This window comes from Schistocerca cancellata, chromosome 1 (genome assembly GCF_023864275.1).
Source record: "Schistocerca cancellata isolate TAMUIC-IGC-003103 chromosome 1, iqSchCanc2.1, whole genome shotgun sequence".
Lineage (NCBI taxonomy): Eukaryota > Metazoa > Arthropoda > Insecta > Orthoptera > Acrididae > Schistocerca > Schistocerca cancellata.
The window spans coordinates 460,841,355-460,865,862 of record NC_064626.1 but is presented as its reverse complement, the minus strand read 5'-3'; the positions used below and the strand labels follow the sequence as shown (position 1 = coordinate 460,865,862).

The window sequence follows — 24,508 nt, the reverse complement described above, 5'->3', positions numbered from 1 at the left end:
TCTTAAAACTAAAGTCATGACCTTGTACATTTGTGTTTACATAAGTCGATGACAATTAGAATGATAAAAGTAGGCCCGCATCTCGTGGTCGTGCGGTAGCGTTCTCGCTTCCCACGCCCGGGTTCCCGGGTTCGATTCCCGGCGGGGTCAGAGATTTTCTCTGCCTCGTGATGGCTGGGTGTTGTGTGCTGTCCTTAGGTTAGTTAGGTTTAAGTAGTTCTAAGTTCTAGGGGACTGATGACCATAGATGTTAAGTCCCATAGTGCTCAGAGCCATTTGATAAAAGTAGTTTTACAAAATACATGTAACAATACCTAAGCCATTATTTAAACAGTAAAGTTCAAAAATGTATCTATGTTTCATAATGGCTCATTTATCTTTCTGGCGGCAGCACCGTACAGTGCTCAGTTTATCACTGTTGCCATTGGATGCCAGAAGTGGACGGTGCTTGCTCTGGCGCCTCACTGTCTTAGTATAGTACATTGTTATCTATATATGCACCACTAATACTGGTTCAAAAATGGCTCTAAGCACTGTGGGACTTAACATCTGAGGTCATCAGTCCCCTAGACTTAGAACTACTTAAACACTAACCTAAGGAAATCACACACATCCAAGCCCGAGGCAGGTTTCGAACCTGCGACCTTAGCAGCAGCGCGATTCCAGACTGAAGCGCCTAGAACCGCTCGGCCACAACGGCCGGCCGCTAATACTCGTAATAGCGAGAATTCTATATTGTTGAAATGAAACACTTTATACAAGGTGGTAATGATATTTGTGTCGTTGCATTGGACCTTTTTCTTCTCCATTTGCAGTCAGTAATCCGTCCCTGCAGTTTGTCGGTTTTATTATTGTCCACTTTGTATATGTGCTTCATTTTTTTTAATTAGGTGGCGTATAAAACACACTCTCTCTCTCTCTCTCTCTCTCTCTGAACGATGAAAATATGCCACTTCCCGTCTTGATGAATCTCGTTGTGATGAAACAAAAATGGATTGCCTGCTCGTTAACCTTAACAGCAGACAATGTGAAGAGTCGACGTCTTCTCTCCTCTTGATTAAACGTGTTACGGGTGACGCAAAGAATGACTGACTAGGGACGGGGCGTGTTTCGTGGTATGTAATACAGTTTTCGTAACTGAGCTGCCGATGAGTCTGAACAGAGAATCTTACAGTCAGGGTGTATTACCGGTTTTGGCTACGGTACTGAAACAGTGACGCTCGGTGCGAAAACCATCCAAAAGTAGCACCGCAAGCTACAGAGTCATTGAGCGGGAGACACAGAAACAAATTAATGGTTCAGGTAGCAGCCTGGAGTGGAAAGTCTAACTACGACCGTAAAGAATACGTACTAGAGGCGGGCGGAACATGCAGCCAGGCGAATGGATGGTATACGGACGAAGGAAGTTCATTGCTGGGCCCCATGAGACAGCGATCGTATGTGTGACTTCGTTAGATTTCCCAGCGAAATATCTTCCAATAACTCCCACAACAGAAGTGGTGATTGACGGAAAGCTCCAATTTTTGGACGTTCTCGTTTACAGACGGAATAATCGCACTCTGGGCAAAGCATTTACCTCAAACCTATGCATGCTTACCGGCCTCTGTGTGTGACTAACTGTCACCCATCATATCAACGCACTGCGGTCTATATCTGTTGCGGATGGTTTACGACAGGAAAATGAACACCTTCAGTCTGTATATAAAAGGACAGATTTTCTTAGAATCAAACTCGTCCTAACTTGCAATTCAGGCTACCACTGAAACTACGATAAGATAAGTCTACATCAGTTGCTTCTTTACCATATGACGTGAGCGTATCAGATAAAATATGGATAGCCTTAACAGATCCTAACATCAAGACTGTGTTTCGTCCACCAGCCAAGATTAATGTCTTCTGGTTTCTGTTAAAGAGGATATGGGCTAAGGAACCCCGGTATTTATAAGATTCCATTGTGTTTGAAGGTACCACTGTGGTAAGGCATGTATTGGTCAAACTACTCGTATCGTTGAGAACAGGCATGTGGAACATCGATGCCACGCACAGTGGTGGAGCATTGCTTTGCCAAAGGGACGCGAATTGTAATGTGTTATAAGGGAATCCATGCAATTCGTTTGGCTGATAATCACAGGTGAGCTGTTCTGTCAGAACATTGTGGAACCGTGCTCTATTCTTCATTAAAACACGATTTGTTTGTCTTCACCAGCGGCGGTGCTGTTTTGCAGTGGGCGCAGCAATCAACGGCACTTTGCGCCAGTGAGCTTAATCCTTCACTGGAGAAGCTACTCTACGAAGCAAAGACGTGGTGCCTGACGTCACAATCACCGTGTTTTGTCGGTGCCAACTGTCAAATGAGACTTTTGTCCTGTCTCAAAATTGCCATCCTCTATCTTGAGACACGTGATACACACACGTTGACAACGAGTCTGCTATCGAATCAAATGATACACTGTGTGATCAAAAGTATCCGGGCACCTGGCTGAAAATGACTTACATGTTCGTGGCGCCCTCCATCGGTAATGCTGGAATTCAATATGGTGCTGACCCACACTTAGCTTTGATGACAGCTTCCACTCTCGCAGGTACTCCTTCAATCAGATGCTGGAATGCTTCTTGGGGAATGGAAGGCCATTCTTCACGGAGTGCTGCACTGAGGAGAGGTATCGATGTCGGTCGGTGACGCCTGGCACGAAGTCGGCGTTCCAAAACATCCCAAAGGTGTTCTATAGGATTCAGGTCAGGACTCTGTGCAGGCCAGTCCATTACAGGGATGTTATTGTCGTGTAACAACTCCGCCACAGACCGTGCATTATAAAGAGGTGCTCGATCGTGTTGAAAGATGCAGTCGCCATCCCCGATTTGCTTTTCAACAGTGGGAAGCAAGAAGGTGCTTAAAACATCAATGTAGGCCTGTGCTGTAATAGTGCCACGCAAAACAACAAAAGGTGCAAGCCCCCTCCATGAAAAGCACGACCATACCATAACACCATTGCCTCCGAAATTTACTGTTGGCACTACTACACAAGCTGGCAGAGGACGTCCACCGGGCATTCGCCATAGCCACACCCTGCCATCGGATCGCCACATTGAGTATCGTGATTCGTCACTTCACACAACGTTTTTCCACTGTTCAATCGTCCAATATTTACGCTCCTTACACAGAGCGAGGCGTCGTTTGGCATTTACCGGCGTGGTGTGTGGTTTATGAGCAGCCGCTCGACCATGAAATCCAAGTTTTCTCACCTCCCGCATAACTGTCATAGTACTTGCAGTTGATCCTGATGCAGTTTGGAATTCCTGCGTGATGGTCTGGATAGATGTCTGCCTAATTACACATTACGAACCTCTTCAACAGTCGACGGTCTCTGTGAGTCAACATACAAGGTCGACGTGTACGCTTTTGTGCTGTACGTGTCCCTTCACGTTTACACTTCACTATCAAATCGGAAACAGTGGACCTAGTGATGCTACCTAGTTTGGAAATCTCGCGTATAGACGTATGACACAAGTGACACATAATCACCTGGCCACGTTCGTAGTCTGTGAGTTCCGCGGAGCGCCCCATTCTGCTCTCTCACGATGTCTAATCACTACTGAGGTCGCTGGTATGGAGTATCTGGCAGTAGGTGGCAGCACAATGCATCTAACATGAAAAACGTATGGTTTTGGGGGTGTCCGGATACTTTTGATCACATAGTGTATAAAGAAATAAATTCATCCACTACCACGGAACGTGGTTTGGATCGCATCCTTAACACCTCAATTTGATGCTGCTACAACCGTAATAGTTGTGCCTTTACTCGCCTGACGTCTGCAGTCCTTAGCGGAGCTTGATGAGCATTTTCATTAAGGTCATGTAAGAGAGAGATAGAGAGAGAGTAGTAAAATTCTTGCTTCCTCCAAAATTCCTATGCTCTGTCAGCATGTAATCGTATCAATGTTTGTCTGAACTTCATCTTTGACAGCGGAACCCACCATTCCAAAATAGAGGTGTATCGCGCAGTAGTACGGAGACTATGGTCCCACACTTCCCAGATCACCTCATCAAGAGAGTGTGATCCTCCAAGTGCGCCACATTCAACAGCCAAGACGATCGAAACAGTTGCTTCGACTGTCGGATGCGATTTAAAGTCGTTGTACAGTGGTCAGTGGAGCTGGCGGGGATGACATCGGCAGCCAAAATCCTATCACTCATCCTATGAGATACATAAAATCTGTCAAGCCTACTGCTAGAAGAAGCAGTACAATAAGTATATTTGACAGCAGTCGGATATTTACAGACCCAAACATCTTGTAGTTTCTAGGAACGGATTAAATTTTGCAATTCCCGATATAAATTAAAATTGGAAGACTGAGCTACAGGACGTGACACACTGTTAAAATCACCATCTAACAAAATATTCTACAGACTTTTCGGTAACAAATAAACCACCTCTGGAACGGTCCAAAGAGTCTGGTACCGAACGGTGCATAATGAACAATCAAGGTCAGGTGAGGAAAACAACCTCCTATCCTGTACCATTGGAATGCCCTCCCTTAAAAAAAAAAAAAATTCGGGAGACACATTAAATGCGGGGCAAAAACCAGAGAGAGAAAAGAGAGTAAATTGAACTTTTAGTAGGAATGCGACATCCACACACGAATCAAAGACCAAATGACGCAACGAAGCGAGCCGCAGGTTCGATTCCACCCTATTAACACTCAATGAAAGAAACGTATAAGCCCACATACTTCAACAACCAGAAACGAATTCGAGATGCTGATCAAATGAATTACGTCATTACTGTCTCTCAGAATCCATTGCTGAGTCCAGTGACGAGTCATAGGGTGGGGGGGTTCCCACCCTCGCCTCTGGAATCTCCATGTTTCTTCTTTTTACTAGCCGGCCGAAGTGGCCGTGCGGTTCTAGGCCCTAAAGTCTGGAGCCGAGAGACCGCTACGGTCGCAGGTTCGAATCATGCCTCGGGCATGGATGTGTCTGATGTCCCTAGGTTAGTTAGATTTCATTAGTTCTAAGTTCTAGGCGACTGATGACCTCAGAAGTTAAGTCTCATAGTGCTCACTGCCATTTGAACCAATTTCTTTTTACGAGCCACCATCCGCTCAGGATGAACGCGTTATTTACAATGACTATGAGGCAATACAGCATCGGCCGTGGGGGACGTAGGCGGTTATTGAACATTAACCAAAGTATGTGACAAACAAGGAGCCGCAGAGGTCCACTCCAAAGGATGGGACTTGCATTTTAGATCGACATACAAGAGAGGGGACAGGCACCACAACATCCGGGCCACCAATCGCCTCCAGAGTGACAACAGTTAGTCAAAAATGGTTCAAATGGCTCTGAGCACTATGGGACTCAACTAATGAAGTTATTAGTCCCCTAGAACTTAGAACTAGTTAAACCTAACTAACCTAAGGACATCACACACATCCATGCCCGAGGCAGGATTCGAACCTGCGACCGTAGCGGTCTCGCGGTTCCAGACTGCCGCGCCAGAACCGCGCGGCCACTTCGGCCGGCAACAGTTAATCGTTCCAACGTCAACTGAATGGGTGACATCAAGGGAACAAGTAATTTTAAGGGCGTCTCAATTTGCTGCTGTTGGATCATTGGAACGTGTTATCTCAACCTTGGGAAGAATACCAGAAGAAACACTACAGACCTCAGCAGCTGTTTCCGCACTATCGACCCCACTGCAAATGCAGGACTCAGCGCTACAAGATATAGCAGCCGACCAAGTTACTTCAGGGAGAGGTGGGTGAGGAGTAGAAGTATCATCATCCTACATACGACGTGTCTTATGTTGCGGCCGGAGTCGCCAAACAGTTCTAGGCGCTACAGTCTGGAATCGCGCGACCGCTACTGTCGCAGGTTAGAATCCTGCCTCGGGCATAGATGTGTGTGATGTCCTTAGGTTAGTTAGGTTTAAGTAGTTCTAAGTTATAGGGGCCTGATGACCTCAGAAGTTGAGTCCCATAGTGCTCAGAGCCATTTGAACCATTTGAACTGCTGGCTTGTCAACAACTGTTTCAGGATCACAGGGATGAGCCGGGAGCAGTAAGCTGCGCATATCTCTGTTGTTCCGTCGCACCGGGAAGACATTTCACCAACCTCATGAGCAGCAGAAACGAGATCAGCTAATGTCGATTTTCGACGGTGTTCAAATGAGAACTTCAGTACAAATACCTACTGTGGCCAATATTTCTAAGGTGACCACTTACAGTGCACAGAAAGGAGGTCCCTACTTGCTCACTATACGAGTACATTATGTGAGTCAGTAACCACAGACTTATAGATGTGAAGGAATGTTACCTTTGACTATCATCTCCACTGAACAGATTTAGATACAATATTGCAACAGGTGTTGTGTGGACCAGCGTTCGTTTCGTGTTTCGTTCACATCACCATAAGGGATCAACTCCTCCTTAAGTAAGCTACCGTCATCTTCCGGGAGGAGACTAAACACGTGGACATTGACAGAATCCAGTTCTTAGCAATCAGACCTTACTTATGCAACCAACAAGATGCTTAAAGTAGACTTGAGAATTATATTCGAAATGCAACCTATTTCTATATAGAATCAAAACTGACAGTATGAACCTGATCAGATGTTACATGTATTGTATCAATGAAACAGTCACGAATTTCCAAAGATCCAGACTGCACAGAACGACAGTATATATCGAAACTAAAGCTGACTGTACCTTTTCTTGGAAAACGCTTGGAACCCACTGAGGACATTATGAGCGGAGTACGCCGCTGCCAACAGACAAACACACAACTAACGCTATGGGCCAAAAACGATGCGACACATACGGAGACACAAAAAAGACTAAGGAATAGCTGTCCAGGCACGTGCGAAGCTGCCGTGAGGTGATAAGCTGACGGTCTTCCCGCTCGGCGCGAGACACGGAACTACGGACTAGAACTCTGCAACCGCATGGCCTATCCTCATGGCCTGCTCGCTCCTGTCGTATACGACCGAGAGCGTGGCTGCGAACTTACAGTGTGCACATAAGGGATGCACTTTGCTTGGCACTGGATTTCGGTGAAATTTATGTGACTGACGAATAAAGCATACAGATACAAATTACTATTTGTCATACGTGAATACTAATTATTAATCGAAACATTATTCACTTGCACGAATAAAAACACTTATTCGTTGTCTATGAATAAAAAATGTTAAGAGTAATACATAAATCTGAAATCCAGTTGCATTTATAGCTACAGTTCTTTGTCTTTTATTAAACGTATGTACCTTTCATTTCTTTTAAATTAGTTCTCAGAACAACTCTTTTTTTGAAACGTCTCATCAGAAACTTTATTTGATTTACGAAGACTTACCGTTGTTACACAATACAAAATAGGTTCTACACATTCGTCTTAAAGCATGACTTCAATCTACGACTTCCAGCTCATAATCTTCTTCAGCAAAAACTGAGAAACCATCACTTCCGCTGTAGATTTTGGGAAATAATTCGTTCTGATTCCACTTTAAATTCATTTCTCAAATCACATTCCTAATATAAGTCTTCTTTTTACGTGATCTCAGGTATACAGCACACACCTTCTCCATAGACAACGTTCACCCTCACCCACATACACACACACACACACACACACACACACACACACACACACACACACACACACACAGCTAAAAAGAAATTCTAATTCTAAATGCTTCTGCGCTCTTCCGGACCCATTAGTGCACTACACTGTGTCGCCGCTGTATAGATAGAGTTAACATTTCCTTACCCACATGGCAAGGCCACACGGCTGTTACCCATCATTCCGTGAGTGAGCACCGCGCCATACCGAGTGAGTGAACTGCCAACTGCATGTTTCTCTGTGTGTGCATAGCGAGTGATGTAGACGAGCACTATTCACACAGATTCTCCACGCAGATGCTGTGCCCTACTACGAACCACCACACGAGACGCATACTGTGTCACACTTCACGCTCTCTCAAGTAACTGCTGTCGAATTATGGCGGCTGCTCGTTAGGTGGCAATGGTGTCGCTCTCACAATTAAACTTTAATTGATCATAGTAAAGACAATTTGTATAAAATATTTATAAATTATGCACAAAAACCTCCCTCGTGAATCACTGTATCCATTAGTCAAAACTGGATTAAAATCTCCACAGCAGATAATGAGATTAGCCTGAACATACAGATGGATGCGGGGAAGTGGTTCAAATGGCTCTGAGCACTATGGGACTTAACATCTGAGGTCATCAGTCCCCTAGAACTTAAAACTACTTAAACCTAACTAACCTAAGGACATCACACACATCCATGCCCGAGGCAGGATTCGAACCTGCGACCGTAGCGGTCGCGCGGTTCCAGACTGAAGCGTCTAGAACCGCTCGGCCACACCGGGCGGCCACCCCCCGAAGGTAATGTCACCTTTCAGCAGTATAATTTTCCATGTCTCGGAGTCCGAACCGTGCTACAGTGGTTTCAGGAGCATTATAGTGAACTCACGTTGGTGTCTTGACGACTAAATTAGCCTGATGTTTCCTATGGAACCCGTCTCGGACGTTATCGGGCGCCATCACCGCGTACGCAAATCAGCGGCCCGTTGTTATGGGAATTACATGGCACGTGCGTAGACATCTAATGCCGCGTACCTCCAGAAAACTACCAACACTGTCCGATCCCTGACATACAGAGTAAACAGTGACGTATTTCGTTCCAAAGATAGACAAACAAGCTATCAACCAGGTGGTCATATTGTTTTGGTTCCTCAGTGCAGAACCGAACGCCCTCAATGCTTATTGATGATTATGCATGTCTCACAAATGATGATGTTGAGTGTGAGCGTGTGTGGTGTATGGTTTGTGTGTGTGTGTTCACAGAGGACGTGGCAACGGCTGCCGGTGCTGGTGCTGTTGGAGAGCGAGGGCTTCGTGAGCGGCTCGCCGTCGAGGCTACCGGCGCACGACCTGGCCGCCGAGGACCTCATCGTCGTCTCTGTTTCCTACCGCCTCAATGTCTTCGGTATCTATCACTCGGCCTCTAACACAATCACTCATTAGACAATATACGTCAAAGTGTTCCGCTACTGGCGAAGAGTTCCGCTACTCATTTCATAAACAAACGTAACAGAAGATATTACGAATTACACTGCCTGACATAAAAAAAAGTGCAGCATCCAGAAGAGGAGGAGGAAAGGAAACTTCACGGGTTGAGAGGGCAAGTGATGATATTGTCATGTAGAAGAAGGTGTAATTAGATGAATGACGAACACTGACTTCACTTAACGGAGGTTTATTCAGCGCTTGCACATACAAGAACGCAGAGCGAACTGCCTCCGGCAAGAACACATAAGGTACACTGGGTGATCAAAAAGTCAGTATAAATTTGAAAACTGAATAAATCACGGAATAATGTAGATCGAGAGGTACAAATTGACACACATGCTTGGAATGACATGGAGTTTTATTAGAACCAAAAAAACACAAAAGTTCAAAAAATGTCCGACAGATGGCGTTTCTCTGATCAGAATAGCAATAGTTAGCATAACAAAGTAAGACAAAGCAAATATGACGTTCTTTACAGGAAATGCTCAATATGTCCACCATCATCCTCAACAATAGCTGTAGTCGAGGAATAATGTTGTTAACAGCACTGTAAAGCATGTCCGGAGTTATGGTGAGGCATTAGCGTCGGATGTTGTCTTTCAGCATCCCTAGAGGTGTCGGTCGATCACGATACACTTGCGACTTCAGGTAACCCCAAAGCCAATAATCGCACAGACTGAGGTCTGGGGACCTGGGAGGCCAAGCATGACGAAAGTGGCGGCTGAGCACACGATCATCACCAAACGACGCACGCAAGAGATCTTTCACGCGTCTAGCAATATGGGGTGGTTCTAATGAAACCCCATGTCATTCCAAGCATGTGTGTCAATTTTTACCTCTCTATCTACATTATCCCGCGGTTTATTAAGTTTTCAAATTTATACTGACTTTTTGATCACCCGGTATATACAGTTACAGAACATTCCAGTACAATGATTCTTGACGTTTGTGGATACTTATAGACTGTACTCGAACCGAATATAGAAATTAAGATTTTACAGATCAGGTGAGTTTTAAACTCACGAGCCTCTGTACAGGAATCTAGTATCACACCCACTACACCACGGTGACTGTGCTACTTAGTTTCTTCTGCGACATTATTCCCTCGTTAAGAGAACAGCGTCTCGGTGTTACGTCCTCTTAGTCCGGGAACGAGTCTTCGGTCCTGCATATTCCGACTCCCGATGACTGATGTTCACCCTCGCGGTGATCTTCTTAGAACTTCCTTTGCCGCTACGCTCTTCGTCACCTTTCCGCTTGCTGCCTGTCGCTGGAGCTTCGAATTTACCCTGGGTTGCAGGATCCTTCATTCGAAGGGCGTGGACTGTATCTCTGATCCTTCGTCGTCTTGTGTCGGCGTCGAAATCTTCAACTTTATAAGTAACATCAGACAACTGTTTTACAACCTATAACGTCCAAAGTAGCGCCTGAAAAGCTTCCCAGAGAGACCAACCTTCCGAACAGGAGTGAAGATCCAGACGACGTCACCAGGCTGGTAGACAACAGGGTGGTGGCTCGCCTCATACCTTCGGCGATCGTTTTCTTGAGCCTGCAGCGTGCGGAGTCGAGCTAACTGCCGAGCTTCCTCAGCTCTGGTTAAAACCTGGCCGGTGAAGTCGTCGTCCACGTAATCAGGATGTAACGGAAACGCAGTGTCCATCGTCATAGTCGTCTCACGCCCATGCACCAGGAAAAATGGCGTAAATCCCGTGGTATCTTGTTCGGCGGTTTTGTAGCCAAACGTCACGAAAGGTAGCACCTGATCCCAGTTGCTCTGCTCAACATTAATGAACATTGATAGCATGTCGCCCAAGATCTTATTGAGGCGTTCAGTAAGCCCGTTAGTTTGCGCATGGTAGGCAGTCGTCATGTGATGAGTAATGTTGCACCGACGGTTTATTTCTGTCATAAGATTCGATTGAAAAACTTTCCCTCGATCCGTAATTAACGACCTTGGGGCACCGTGTTTTAATACAATGTCTTCCACGATGAATCTGGCTACCTCGAATGCTTCGCTGTTTTCACTGCATTTGTAATGGCATTGTGTGTCAGATAATCAGTGCAAACAATAATCCATCTATTGCCACTAGCAGACGTTGGAAATCGTCCGAGGAGGTCAATGCCCACACGCTGGAAAGGCGTTTCGGCTGATGGAATTGGTATGAGTCGGCCAGGTGGTTTCTGGGGAACTGCCTTTCTCCTCTGGCACTCTCTAAAGTGCGACACATATTGACGGACACTGATAAATAAACATGGCCAGATAAATCTCTTGCGGATCCTATCGTATGTCTTAATAAATCCTAAATGTCCGACCTCAGGTGCGTCATGGAATTTCTGTAGAACATCTAAGCGCATGTGTTTAGGAATCACTGGTAGCCACCTCTTTCCAAACGGATCAAAGTTTTTCTTGCAAAGAAATCCTTTAATTACCTTAAAGTGTCCTTTCGCATCCTCTGACCGATTTAAGGCAAGCCTAATTTGAGATATCTTGGCGTCCTTTTTCTGCTCAGCAGAGAGATCCTGGAGTGCAGCGAGACAGTCACTATCTTCATCAAAGTCTTGATGGTCTTGCACAGGCTTTATTGAAAGGCAGTCGGCATTTTGGTGTTTTCTTCCATTTTTATGCACTATAGTAATGTCACACTCCTGAATACGTAGTGCCCACCTGGCGAGTCGTCCTGTTGGATCCTCAACACCTGTCAACCAACAAAGTGAATGATGGTCTGTAACAACTGAGAATGGCCTTTCATAGAGATACTGTCGAAATCTGCCCATGGCCCAGGTCACAGCAAGACATTCTCTTTCTGTAGTTGAGTAGTTTCTCTCGGCTTTTGTAAGTGTCCTAGAAGCATAGGCTATAACCTTCCCTTTTCCATCCGAAATTTGCACCAGAACAGCACCGATCCCATACCCACTGGCGTCTGTGTGTAGTTCTGTAGGTGCTCTCACATCATACAGACCAAGTACAGGGTCAGTCGTCAGAGCTTTTCGCAGTACATCGAAAGAATCTTGTTGAGCACCACCCCAGATAAATTTAGCACCGGCTTTTAACAACTCTTGGAGTGGCCTGGCTTTGATACAAAAGTCTTTGATAAAACAACGGTAATACTTTTAAGAATAGGACATTCTGTTACAGATCTCACCTTTTCTGGGTCTGGCCGCACACCTTCGTTTGACACAAGGTTTTCCAGGTATTTTGATTTGTTTCGCTCCAAAGAGATACTTTCTTGGATTAAGTTTCAGTCCGCCTTATTGGAGACACTTAAGAACGGCGCTCAGTCTTTTTACGTGTTCTTCAAATGTCTCTGAGAACACTATAATGTCATCTAAATAACAATGGCACATCGTCCACTTCAGGTGACTTAGAAGATTATCCATTATCCGTTCAAAAGTTGCTGGTGCATTACACAAACCAAACGGCATTACCTTAAACTCATATAGGCCCTCAGGGGTGATGAATGCAGTTTTCTCACGATAAACCTCATCTACTTCGATTTGCCAGTATCCCGAGTCCATGGTTGAGAAAAACTTAGCCCCCTTCAGGCAATCTAGAGCATCGACAATTCGTGGAAGAGGGTAAACGTCCTTTTTAGTTATCTTATTAAGCTTCCTGTAATCAACACAAAAGGGCCAACTGCCATCCTTCCCGACGCGAACCACTGGTGACGATGGTGGGCTCTGCGAAGGCTGAATGATGTCATTCTTCATCATTTTCTCTACCTCGTCGCGAATTATTCGACGTTCCGTTGCTGACACATGGCATGCTCTCTGGCTTATTGGTTGACGGTCTCCAGCGCTAATCCGATGCTTCACCGTCAATTTGTCTAATTTGCTCTTCACCTGTGGATTGAAGCATTCAGAGAATTCTTGAAGAATGGCAAGTAGCTTTTTTTGTTGTTCTTTAGTGAGATCTGGTGATAGTCGAGCTAGAAGATCTTGTCTCGTAGTGGTAGCGCCAATTTCGCCCACAGACTCGGCATGGGAGGTTTCAATGACGCTCAGCTGTTCGGAAGTTAACGGCTCAGCGTTTGCTATGCACATACGTCTTGGAAGGATCTGCAGTTCTTGGCGACAGTTAACTATCCACAATTTACTGAATCCGTTCTTAAACGAGACGACAGAGGCTGGGATGAGTAAGTTATTCTTCATTGGTATGCTTCTCTTACTTTCCATTACAAGATCCATGGGTTGATGCATGGCATGACACATGACAGTTACTTTTCTAGCACTGACTGCAGGAATGATCACTTCATCCAGCACACGTAGTCTCCATACACTCGGATGCGCATCTTCCTGTCCACAGTATCTCATCTCGTCTAGCATAATCTTCAGGCGACCACAATCTATAATTGCCTGAGAAGCTTTCAAAAAGTCCCATCCCAGAATGACGTCATGACTACACTCTTGTACTCTTGTAAGACGATGAATTCTAAGGGCTGTGTATGGCCACTTAAACCCACTCGAATGACACATCTTCCTGTAGGATTTACGCATTTTCCATTAGCCAACTTCAGCAGAGATGTTTTGTTGTCGATGAATACGGTTTTCTGCAACTGGCAACGCTACTTCTCCGAAATGACTGAATATGATGCTCCATAGTCCACAAGACCTTCGGGTGGTCGGCCATCCATGAGGATATCAAAGTAGTTTCCTATCATTTTGTAGTGACCGACGGCGGAGGATTTTTCTCTTCGGCGGCCTCACCTCCAAGGAACGTCGCACCCTTTAGTTTTCCAGGTTGCGGCGGCTATGTGATCGGCTGGAGCTTGATATGCGTGTTGGGGAGCGTCCTCTCTAGCCGATAGCTTGCGGCGAAGGTGACCTACGTCGTCTTGCACCCACATCTTCTCGTTCATGTTCGTCGTCCCGGAGTTGGCGTCGCCTAAGATCGGTCTGCTGTCTTCTGGCGCGGGCGTCATCAAATATCCGCCGTCTTTCTCCACAACAGCGCACCACATGTCCCGGTCGTCCGCAGTGGAAAATACTGGTTGGTTATCCTGGGTCCTCCAGACGTCAGTCTTCCTTGGTGCCCAAACAGGTTGGTCATGCGACATTGTAGGAATGTAAATCCGCCTGGGTCTCAACTTTTTCACCGTTTTAAAGGGAAATGAAGAACGAGAGATTGGGTTCAATGTCTGTTCCACTTCCTCCCTTATGACCTCTTGAAGCGTCTCAGTTTTTTACTCGCCGTGCAATCCAAGTACCTTCTGAACTTCCTCTCTCACTATCTGACGAAATCAGATTGTGAAATTAGTTCCTTCCTCCATCACAGACATCGATACGACGTTTGGAAGCCGTTCAAACTTCTTGCGTGTAATTCTTTTTTGATGCATTGTCTCGATATACTGGCACAATTTTATGAAGTCGTCTGCTATCGAAACCTCCTTCAGGAGTAGGGCTTGATACATGTCCTCAGCAACACCCTTCATGAGATGTGCAACCGTATCTTACTCCTTCATTCGAGGATCCACTATTTTACATAGCTCCAAGACGTCTTGAACTTGAATGTAGGATGCTGTAGTTTCTCCTGGACGCTGTGTCTCCACTTTAATTTATCTTCAGCCTTGCACTTCTGTCGTTGCGCAGTTCCGCCTGGAATACTTCCCAGCTTGTGAACTTCTCCTCGTTGTTCTCATAACATTGCTTAGCAGTGCCCCCCAAGTAGAAAAATACGTTAGCCAAACAGACGGTGTCATCCCATTTGTTAAATTTGGCTATACGCTCATATACCTTCAGCCACATGTTTGGATTTTGGCCATCGCCACCAGAGAACCCGGAAGGATGTCTCATGTGGTGGCACACAGTTGCTGCCATCGTAACGTCCTCGTCTCCTTCTGTCTCCGGTAGATTGCGATCTGCTGTATATGGCTCGAACTCGGGTTTCTCGCCACGTAAACGGCAGCTCTGTCGTGGCCTGATGGGAGCCACTGTGTCGTCGATAATGTGCGCTATCACAAGTTCTAATACCCAGCGTCTCCATCAGAATAGTGTCACATAATGAAATGAATAACGAACACTAACTTCACTTAACGAAGGCTTATTCAGCACTTGCACATACAAGAGCGCGGAGCGAACTGCCTCCGGCCAGAACACATACAGTATATATACAGCTACAGAACATGCCAGTACAATGATTATTGACATTTGTGGATACTTCTAGAATGTACTCGAACCGAATATAGAAATTAAAGTTTTACAGTTCAGGTGAGTTTAGAACTCACGACCCTCCAGAAACAGTCTAGTATCCTAACCACTACACCACGGTAACTGCGCTAGTCAGCGTCTTCTGCCACAATATTTCAGCGATTTCGGAACGGATTCAAACTTACATGAACTTAGAAGTATGAGCCCACTTATCAGTGTAACGTTGTGCCCCATCTTGATTGGACGCATGCACTTATTCGACTGGGAATCGTGTTTTAAAGCCGTTGTACTCAGCAAAATAGTGGACGGCTGATGTAACTGGTCCTTGACATCCTAGATCAGTGGTGAAGAAGAATTCGGCTCACAAGCCCTGCCCTGGCAAGAGCGCCATAGTGCTCGACCTGGCTGCCACATTTCCCCCCCCCCCCTCCCGACCGCCATGCTACCACGTCTGACAGCAAGGAGGAGGAAGACGAGAAAACTGCGAAAGCACCCTACTTGAACGGCAGTGCTGTCGCACTGCATACGACTTGGTTTTCTATTTCACATTTCTCAACAACATTGGCCACTGAGAAAACGAATTTTCATTCTAACTGAATTATTTTTGGTGTGCTGAAGACATAATACACACTGAAGAGCCAAAGAGACTGGTACATCTGCCTAATATCGCGTACGGCCATGAACCTTGCAGGGATGTCCATAAATCCATTAGAGTACGAGGGGGTGGAAATCTCTTCGGAACAGCACGTTGCAAGGCAGATATGCTCAATAATGCTCTCGTCTGGGGACTTTGGTGGCCAGCAGAAGTGTTTAAACTCAGAAGAGTTCTGGAGCCACTGCGTAGCAATTGTGGAGTGTCTCGCATTGTGCTGCTGGAATTTCCAAGTCCGTCGGAATGCAGAATGGACATGAATGGATGCAGTACGTACGTGTAACCTGTCACAGCCGTATCTATACGTATCAGGGGTTTCATATCACTCCAACTGCATACGAACCACACCATTACAGAGCCTCCACCAGCCTGAACACTCCCCTGCTGACATGCAACGTCCATGGATTCATGAGGTTATCTCCTTACCCGTACACGTGGATCTGCTCGACTCCATTTGAAACGAAACTCATCCGACCAGGCATCCGACCAGGCAATATGTTTCCAGTCATCAACAGTCCAGCGTCGGTGTTGACGGGCCCAGGCGAGGTGTAAGGCTTTGTGTCGTGCAGTCATCAAGGGTACACGAGTGGGCCTTCAGCTCGGAAAACCCATATAGAATATGTTTCGCTGAATGGTTCGCACGCTGACACTGTTGATGGCCCAGCACTGAAATCTGCAGCAATTTGCGGAATGATTGCACTTCTGTCACATTGAACGATTGTCCTTCGTCGTCATTGGTCCCGTTCTTGCAGGATCTTTTTCCGGCCGCAGCGATGTTGAAGATTTGATGTTTCACCGGATTCCTGATATTCACGGTACACTCGTGAAATGGTCGTACGGATCAATCCCTACTTCATTGCTACCTCGGAGTTGCTGTGTCCCATAGCTCGTGCGCACCAGGTTCAAACTCACTCAAATCTTGATAATCTGCGATTGTAGCAGCAGTAACAGATCTAAACAACTGCTCCAGACACTCTTTGTGCAGTGTATTCTGCCTGTTTACATATCTCTGTATTTGAATAGATATGCCTATACCAGTTTCTTTGGCGCTTCGGTGTGTCTTTCTCTGGTACAAACTGTTGCCATATAGACAGTGTAGACAATTTCACTGTGTTTTGCTCTCAAGTTGCCACATATTCGTGAGTTATTTAATTTCATAATCGGAAAAAGTCCTTCACATAAATATGTGTATCGCAATGTTGTAGTACTTTTACAACCTCGTCATGCAGATTTGGAAAAATCTACCTGAGAAAAGCAACGTAGACATCCTGGACAGTTTTACGGCACAAAATTTTGAATTAGAGCTGTATTTACCTTGCAAGTCAATCAGTAACATCTGCACATACTCAGGGGCGCTTTAAATTGAAACGGCAAATGGTCTCGAAAACATCTCGAAAACAGATATAAGATTGACAGTGACCTCAAAATCCTTACAAACCTATCGTTGTGATTCTTGGAAGGCCACAATGAATTCTTCAAACGTCGTGCTTTCTTTAATGCCAGTGAGATTAGGGAACTGAATTGTGTTTGTTAGATGTGTCCCTTCTACAACGTGATTTTCTTTTTAAATGCATCCCTATCTAATCAGAAAGAAGTTATCTTGCAATGTCTTACAATGGGCAGTGTGCAGTCAGGTCCACTTAAAAGCCGGCAGGGTGGCCGAGCGGTTCTAGGCGCTACAGTCTGGAACCACGCGACCGCTACGATCGCAGGTTCGAATCCTGCCTCGGACATGGATGTGTGTGATTTCCTTAGGTTAGTTAGGTTTAAGCAGTTCTAAGTTCTAGGGGACTGATGGCTTCTGAAGTTAAGTCCCATAGTGCTCAGAGCGATTTGAACCATTTTTCCACTTAAAATGCGAAGTCTGCAATCTATTCCGGATGTTCTAATATTCATTCCTACACTCTTTATGTCTTCATAAATTCAACAGTTGCGAGTTTTAAATAGAAAAATCGTTCCAGGCATGTCCTTAGACTTAACCAATGTATTTTGCAGTGCTGTATGAAGCTTTCAAGCTCTTCGTTCAGCTCCATTGACAATAGATGCAACTGACAATGAAGTAATGCTTGTGACTTAAAAATTCGTACCACCAATTTCTTCGTATGCTCCATGCCTGCAAATTTAGCATAAAGTGCTTCTTGATGTACAGAACATTGAATCCCGTCTGTTATCATCGTAATTTTTGCTTTTTCATTTCCAACGGCAAATGGTCTCGAAAGCAGATGTAAATCTTTACATTCTTCTTGCATGGGTTTGTAATGTCGTTTCATAGCAAACTTGCAGTACCCATCGCTTTCTAGAAAGCATAATAAGTATTTCGAGGCGTCTGATCCTTCTCTTATGTTAGTCCCACTCATTTTTAAAGGCTTGTGCCGATGGGTCGCTAGACTACCTCTTTTCGTGCAAACAGCCACTGGACTTGTGGACGTTCTTCATACAACGAACAAATAACGAAGGGTAAACAGCGTTGACACCACAATTCTACCGAACTCAGAGTTGGACTAACGGAAAAAATGTCGCTCCGCAATGGTAAATGAAATGTCGCGCTGTGCCGGGTACTTCCGAGAAGGACCGAGCGAAGCCGAATGAGATGGGCCTTGGTCCGTACGCGGCCTGCACAAGCTGCACGCAGGAAGTATAGCATCCCGTGGCCAGCACTGTCCTAAATACAGCCAAGTAGTTGACGTCCTAGCTGTTCTCTCACATGTTCTAGCAAGGACAGATTTACATTTATTGCTGGCCGCAGGAGTACATCAACATCAAGTAGACGGTTCATAAAGACATGTACGATGTGTCGATGAGCATTGTCCTAAAAAAATGGCATCATGACACTGTCGCACGGGAGGTAACACATGAGGGTGCACGATGTCTGTACGTGCCGTTGCGCCGTCAGATTTCGTACAATTACTACCAGCCGTGATCTGAAGTCATACCCGATGGCTCCCCATCCGTGACGCTATGCCTCTCCAAAACATGCGACCTCTCACCACGTCGCGGTCATACTAGCCAACGATGGTCAGTCGGAGATGGTGTAGAACTGTGAGTCACCCCTGAACACAGTGCGAGGCCATTCATCAGAAGTCCGTGCTTCACGGCCCCTCTCCAAACGCAGTAGTTTGTCCTGTGGTGACCATGGTTATCTAGCGATGGGACGGTAACTCCCTCGCCCGGCTGCTGTTAGTCTCCGACCAATGGTTCGGCATGACGCACAGTGTTGTAGGAAGTCCATGTTCTCGGATGGCAGGCGGAGGTGTGAAGGAGTTACGATGTGTCTGGTACAGAATACCGCGAGACTCCCTCGTGATGGTCAGACGTGGTCGACTGGAGTCTTGTTAACGAGTGGGTCAGCCACCGAGTTCCCGTGCTGTCTAACCTCGGACCACTGTCACGTCCGAATAGTCCACAGATCCGGATACTGCACGAACCTACATGCTAGGCAGGTGGTGATAAATCTGTCTCACCCACTTACGCGGTATCTCCTTGTCTTGACTGTGATCATCCAACATCTGACACTGTTCACACATCTACACACGTTTCCATTCCTGGCAACAACTTTAAACGCAAAACACACTAAAACACTCTGAAGAGGTTGAAAAAATCGGCCAACTCGTCGCAAACCAAGGATTTGTTTAGCCCTTGACCTAGGTATCGACGTTTCTAAAAATATCTTCTTCAGAAGGAGTGGGCTTTGTTACAAAACATAGTTTTTATGTCAATTTTATATATGACAACAGCCGCTCGGCTTCAGCTAATGTAAATTACCACCAAGTGACGTACCAAGACCCACTCTCCTGAAGAAGATATTTTTAGAAATATAGAAACCTAGGTCAAGAGCTAAATAAAGCTTTGGTTTGCAACTGGTTGGTTGATTTTTCAACCTCTTCAGACTTACACATTTGCTGTTCCGCAGCCATATTTAAGATTCTAAAACACTCTTTTGAGCGTTTTATCCATCACAGCGGTTCGCAGTTCTAAATCATTTGCATACCATTCGATATATTCTTAACATCCCGATCTCGAACGATCTTGATAATTTTCTTGATATCTTTATACGTTTCCCAGATTCAGAGGTTCAAAGGTACCTACTTCTACAAGTGAAATACGCACTAAAATCCGATGTCAGACGAAATATAAATAAGAAATTACTGCAGTAAATTACTCAAAATTTTAACAGTATATTCTCTACTCATTTTTCAAAAATCCTTTTCCTTTATCGAGAAACATCCAAAAACCATGATTTTTCGTTACCAAAACCGAGCCCCAGATTCGAACACAGCGGTGCACAAGAAGTAGGCATAACGTTTACGATATATTCCTAACATTCCAATCTCAAACAACCTTGAAAACTTTCTTGATATCTTTATCCATTTCCGAGATACAGAGGTTCAAATTTACCGTGCTTGTACACGTAAAATACGCACATGAAGTTCGGTGCGAGACGAAAACGTGGTTTATAATGTGACGTATCACGGAGAAATATTCTGTAAAGTGTCTGAGGAGTAACATTAGTTTTCCGTTATTTCAATTTCACGTAAGTAAACTGTCAAGATCTTACCGAGCGTAAATACTTTTCATATGAGTGACATACCCTGTTGTGGCAGGGGAAAGAAGGGAACCAACGGAAAAATTCTCCAATCTGAGCACAAAAAAAGGCTAATAAGTTCCTGTTTAAAATACTCTGATTGTAAATTGGTCGCTAGCTGCCTTATTCTACCTTCCTCATCACCTTTAAAAATTTCCTCCACAATTTTGGCATGCAAACACATTTACGCTTTTTTACGCTGAGGGAGAAGGAGATAGTGACAGTGGGAAAGAGACGGAAAAATAATAAACATAGGAAGATAGCAGACATTGGTTGTGGTATAGAAAGAGCGAAGAAGATTATGCTAGTGTGACGGCAAGAGAGGGACACAGTACCAAAGGAACGTAGTTGACAGTGACAAGACAGTGCAAGGAAAGGAGCGAATGAGACAGTGCCAGGAATAAAGGGAAGGAGAAAGTAGAAGTAGTTGAGAGCCGGTGATAATGAGATACTGAGTCTATGACAATGACAACGAGGAAGAGAGAGATAGTGAAGGCGAGAAGACAGAACATCTTTTGGAAGGAATGAACGAGATAGTGTCAGCAAGGGCGAGCAAGAGGGCGACAGTGACAATGAGTGGAGACAGTAGAAGTAGAACAGAACGAAGAAGACTATGACTGTGAGATATGAGACAGTGGCAGGACAATTAGTAGGACTGAATGAGTTAGAATAGGAGAGTTGCTTGCAGTAATGGACTATTGGGTGTGAACGAGTTACAGTTAGGGGCGCTTATGGGAGTAAGAGGTGAGTTGCAGGTTAAAAGAAGCGCGAATTTGTTCGCATGACGGAATTTTCTGGAAAAATTTTGAAGGAGCTGAGCAAGGTAGTATGAGGCAGCAGATAACCAACTCTTCAGAGTCCCTTAAAAAGGAGCATATTCACCTAAAATTTTGTTGATGATGGTCGTTTCATGAAGCAACTGTTATGAATTTGGAGCCACGTTACAATTTTTTGTTCAAAAAGCGATGACAATACATTCATAAATTCGTATTTTTTCCGACGATAATAGTGCTATAATACATCCCGTTAGAGTGAATGTTAATGATGTTTTCCAAAGCGCTATTTAGTGGTTCTCTGAAAACGAAGTCTCTCTAATTTTTTTGAGAAATGAGAAATCCCTTACATGCAGTTCTGTACAACAAATAGTGTCATAACGTCAATAGCTGTAGCACATGAACTATAAGAAGCATATTACGGAGTTGCTCAGGCAGCAAGTTTAGCTACTTTTGCCGTTCGTCTACTTGCTATTCGTGGAAACATACGAATAAACAGCCTGACACATTTTGTATATTTGCACTCCATAATGCCTTATGGAATAATTTTCGGGAGTATCTCATCTCTTAGAAAGAAGGTGTTGGCTCAAATGGCTCTGAGCACTATGGGACTCAACTGCTGAGGTTATTAGTCCCCTAGAACTTAGAACTAGTTAAACCTAACTAACCTAAGGACATCACAAACATCCATGCCCGAGGCAGGATTCGAACCTGCGACCGTAGCGGTCTTGCGGTTCCAGACTGCAGCGCCTTTAACCGCACGGCCACTTCGACCGGCGAAAGAAGGTGTTGATTGTACAAAGGCGAGTAGTAAGAATAATGTGTGGTGGTCACCCGCGGTCGTCATGCAGGTACCTTTTCGAGTAATTATTTTAACTTCACTATCGCAATACACATATTCTCTTAAGATAGTCGTCTTTAACATGCCAACATATTTGCGAGGAATAATTACATTCGAAACTACAACGGTAGAAAAAATGGCTTAACTGCTCATTAGTAAAGCTGTCAGTTGGTGATCATTTGGCCAGTAACTTAAAAAGTCTGGCGTGTAGCGAAAACAAGTTTTAAATCTAACAAAAATCATTTCTTCTGAACATACCCTTCTACTCCAAGGATGAAGTTTTATTTGTTTAAAAACTGGTGACAAGCAAAAAAATATGTTTTAACTGTATTTGCATGAGTAGGACTAAAAATAATGAGTTCAGTAATGTTAACATTAGTCATGTGCACAAACAGTGTAAACTGACCCGTTTCACATCATTTCGATAAAAGAATTCTTCGAATTATCCATGGATCAGGTAAGCAACAAACTAATAACAGAAACTCTTTATGTACGGAAACAGGCTTCTACTGTGGCACGTCGGCGCTTGCCTTGGCACTTTTAGCCCCCTTCTGCCCTTGAAACGGCTACCCTTCGTTCGCTTTTCGTCCACTATCTCCTCCATGCGACCGTATTAGTGGGTAATCCTACCCAGACGTATGGATAACATCACGGCCACACAACCCCTGAAATCCTCTATACGGAGGTGACAGTAGATCCTTTGAGATGGTCATCATGCATAACGAATTGAATGACACAACAGAACAAACATTATCTGTGAGCAATCCTTACCTTAATTTTCGAGATATTACGTTTAATAACGTTAGAAAGGAGCGGCTGTTATAAGGATATCGTAATAAAGGCCATTATGTGAATTACCCACAGCAAAACTTTCTTTGAGGGGCAGACCAGTCTGACGTTTAATTTTGGAATTAATGTTCATTATTTTTTCAATAAAATAACAAACAAATTACAAAATTCACTTCAGGCTTTTATTGTGTACCCTTAACATCGTATTATGCATATTTTTAAGTAAAGAACTTGCACATAGAGGAACTAAACGACGTCGGCGAAAGGCCTTCGCGGGTTATGAGGACGGTTAGTAAGGCTCTGGACGCCACAATTTTCAACCAAGAACAATACTTCAAAACTGCTTTGAAATAAATAATGTTGTCCAATGTAGTACATAGGGACATTTCAAAGAATGGTCTTAACAAAACGTCGGCACTCTGCAAGAAACGTCAATGTTTTCGACAAAAGCGTTGTTATAAAACCCTGCACCACAAAGCTAAATTAAAATACATCAAAAAATGCTACACACTACGTTAGAGAAAACGGCAACTCACAAGTTACAAAAGGGTATAACGCAATTGGAAGTATATTTCATGAATTATAGCTCCCGCGAACTTGGAAAATGTTGTTTTGAAAAACCAACCGTTTAAAGTTTCAACATGTGTTTGAATTGAACAGACTTTTAATCGAAAATACCTGCAATGTACAGTTATCCAATTTTTCCACGGATGTCGAAACGCTCTCATTGTCACCAAATTATGTTGATTAACTGGCTTCCGCTCAACAATGGAAGCATTCTTTGCACGATTGTGATTATTTTTCGGGTCTTTCCTACCTGTATAAATACGTGTCATCGTTTTTAAGCACTCATGCTCTACGAGTTTGTTTCGGTGGCCATCATCCACAGCAAGCACAAAAGTATTCGTCTTGTAAATAAAAACTACCTTTTCTTGCTGCAGTTTATTTTATTTCTTCCTGGTGCATTTCGTCTTTTACTGTAAGGCATCTTCAGTTGAATCTAGAATGATATAGTTTTGTTATGCTATATGTATAGATTGTAAAACAGTTCATGTCTTGTTGTATTACGTAAATAAGTGATTACTTACAGCCCTTCCCGTTTTTGGGTGGCATGTGCGTTTCCTCTCATCTGGTCACATGTTGGAGATCGCACTATAACTTCACTTACAAAACATAAGCACGTATTTATGTTACGAACTGCAGACCGTCGCTTACTTTAATCTAAATATTCTGAGTTTACTCGGGGCACATTTGTTACCTATGTCTGCGGTCACGTTCAAAACTCAAATTAATAATCGAATTAAATAATTTAATAAGATTGAATCTTGAATTGCTGGTATACCCATTATTACCACAAAAAAATAAAAACTGTGAATAGCTGAAATGGTATGAATGAGAACAGTGGCGTATTTAAGTTTACAAAGATAATGATAAGTTTTTATTCATCCTTTTATAACTACAACGAGCTCATAAATCTTACAAAAAAATGGCAAATACAAGTCATAAAAGGGATGGTGGTTGATTGGCAAAGCATTCATTCGGGTGGTAACTACACAAATACTCCCCTGAATTAATCCCTTTTAGAACGCAATCCCACTTCGTTTACATAATCAACTATGAGTCCCAATTCT

General features: G+C 44.2%; 1 protein-coding gene across 1 annotated transcript in view; it reads left to right on the top strand.

The window, feature by feature from the left end:
• The window catches only part of LOC126177043 (carboxylesterase 4A-like), a 388,219-nt gene that overhangs the window by 153,486 nt on the left and 210,225 nt on the right, over positions 1 to 24,508 (top strand). Inside the window, exon 5 of the mRNA XM_049924282.1 lies at positions 8,872 to 9,013. Coding sequence (XP_049780239.1) covers positions 8,872 to 9,013 — 142 coding nt within the window. The remainder of the gene's footprint in view (positions 1 to 8,871; positions 9,014 to 24,508) is intronic.